At 45.9% G+C, this 2,153-nt stretch overlaps 1 gene segment (V, D, J or C); it reads left to right on the top strand.

Annotated features, from left to right (window-relative positions):
* The first annotated feature begins 863 nt into the window (after nucleotides 1-863).
* Nucleotides 864-1,381, top strand: LOC111813832. The segment is given in 2 exon segments: nucleotides 864-938; nucleotides 1,046-1,381. Coding segments are annotated over 2 exon segments (339 nt in total).
* Nucleotides 1,382-2,153: the final 772 nt, after the last annotated feature.

The raw sequence follows: 2,153 nt of genomic DNA, 5'->3' as shown, positions 1-2,153 counted from the left end.
CTCTTATAATAGCTGCTCACAAATGTCTCTTGCTGACTTCTCTGTCTCATTTGTGTTCTAGGACATTTCTCAGAGTTAGGTCTCTAATATCAGATCTGATAAACAGCACAGTCATGTTTAAACTTTTTCTGGTCAAATGAAGGAGAATTTGGCCTAATGGCTCCCTGAGTCTTCTGTGATAAATGCCTGGCTCTCCACTCAACTTCATACCTGCATCCCTACATCACTGTCTTCTCTGAACCTTGTTCTAGTGGGATCTCAATGTGCATCTCACATGGTCTGTGGTTCTCTTTGTGTCCCTCTGATTTCCCTTCAGTGAGCTGCCCATACTTAATCACCTGACTCAGTGAGTGTCTTTCCTCCTCTGAGATCTTGTAGTGAACAAATTCCCTCTTGTCTCTGTTTTGGGCACCTTGTTCACAATAGTGGCTCTGCTCATATGAGTGAAACAGTCAAAGAGACAAATAGTAAGGTGCAAATGTACATCATAGTAGTAGTACTTGTGAGACCAGCAGAGGGTGCAAGGAAACCATCTCAGCAGCATTGAGGACAAGAAAAAGCAAGAAAACATGCTTAACTGACAAGGGGTCCTTCATTTCTTGTGTGGATTCCATAACTTTGTTTCTTCTGAACCTGGCATATTCCTCTTCACATGGGCCTGGGTGTAGTTCTGGCTGCTTTTGCATCCTAGGCCCCACTGATGGGGAAAACTATCCCATCAGGCTAGCCTCTGTGTCCCAGAGACTCAATCCCTGTGTGTTCATGAGAACAGTGACAGGAGGTGAAGGCATATTTGCATGAGCAGCTCCTCCTCTAAGAGGCGAGATAAGAAAGCCCAGGAACCCTGGAGCAGCTAGGCACAGGAGTGTGGCCTTAGGGGGCTGTGTCCAATATGGCCTCTACTTATGTCCTTCTTCTGCTACTCTCTCTCTGCACAGGTAGGGAGAGGCCTCTGTGCTATGGGACACATCCCCCACCCTGAGCCAGTCTCTTCTATCTCAAACTCTTGGCTGTGCTCTTCACTATTACATTTCCTTATTTGCAGCTTCCCTGTCCCAGCCTGTGCTCACACAGCCAGCCTCCTCCTCTGCATCTCCTGCAGGATCTGCCAGACTCACCTGCACCCTAAACAGTGGCTTTAGTGTGGGTGACTTTAGGATATGGTGGTATCAGCAGAAGCCGGAGAGCCCTCCTCGTTATCTCCTGAGTTATTACTCAGATTCACATAAGCACCAAGGCTCCGGGGTCCCCAGTCGCTTCTCTGGATCCAAAGACACTTCAATCAATGCAGGTGTTCTGCACATCTCTGGGCTACAACCTGAGGATGAAGCTGACTAGTACTGTGATACATGGCATGGCAGCTCTAGCACTTACATGGTGCTTGAGGCCCATAGGGAAGTGAGACTTAAACATCCTCTGCATTATTCCTGCATGGTGAAGTCACCGCTGAGCAGACTGAGTCCACATTTAGCTCAGCTGGTGTCTCTTGTCCTCAGTTATTTTACTCAGCATCTGATTTTAGTAGTACCACTGGGTACTACTGTCTCTTCTTTAGGTGTTAATTTGATCCATGCTAAAAATTTATCTTCCTGATCATGTTGAAAGTGGCATATATTTATTCCAAGGGTTGGATTTTTCCTTAGAGTTGAAATAAATAAGAAGTCTTCGACTCTTTAATGGTCAACAGGGTCTAGGCTTGACTCAGTGATACATGTGGACACAGAGCTTCTGGTCAGCCACTGTGTTTACAATGTGCCAAATCCAGCCTTCAACACTGAGTTCACCTTTCTCCAGAGCAGAATCTTTTTGACAATGAGATGAGAATGTGTCTGTGACCTCCCAGGGAGCCTTAAATGCAAGATCCCTCCCAAATGTGTCAGGTTCTGCAATAAGAACTCTCTAGTATACCCCAAGGGATTCTGATGCTTATGTGACGATTTCACTGAGTCCCTAAGGATTAGCAACACAGACAAATGAAGAAGATCCATTATGCAAGAATGAGGAAGGAGAATCAGAATCTTGCAGAGAGCTGTGTTCCTACTCTTGAGTCCTGTGGTGACTCTTGAGACACCTTGCCAAGTTGTCTTCCCCTTTTCGCAGTTCTCCTTGAATAAAGCAATGATTAAAGGAGCTTACTGTAGTAGCCTGTCCAG

This window comes from Octodon degus, unplaced genomic scaffold (assembly GCF_000260255.1).
Source record: "Octodon degus isolate 3935 unplaced genomic scaffold, OctDeg1.0 scaffold00230, whole genome shotgun sequence".
In the NCBI taxonomy this organism is placed as follows: Eukaryota; Metazoa; Chordata; class Mammalia; order Rodentia; family Octodontidae; genus Octodon; species Octodon degus.
The sequence above is the reverse complement of the archived record's forward strand: the minus strand, read 5'-3'. Positions and strand labels throughout refer to the sequence as shown.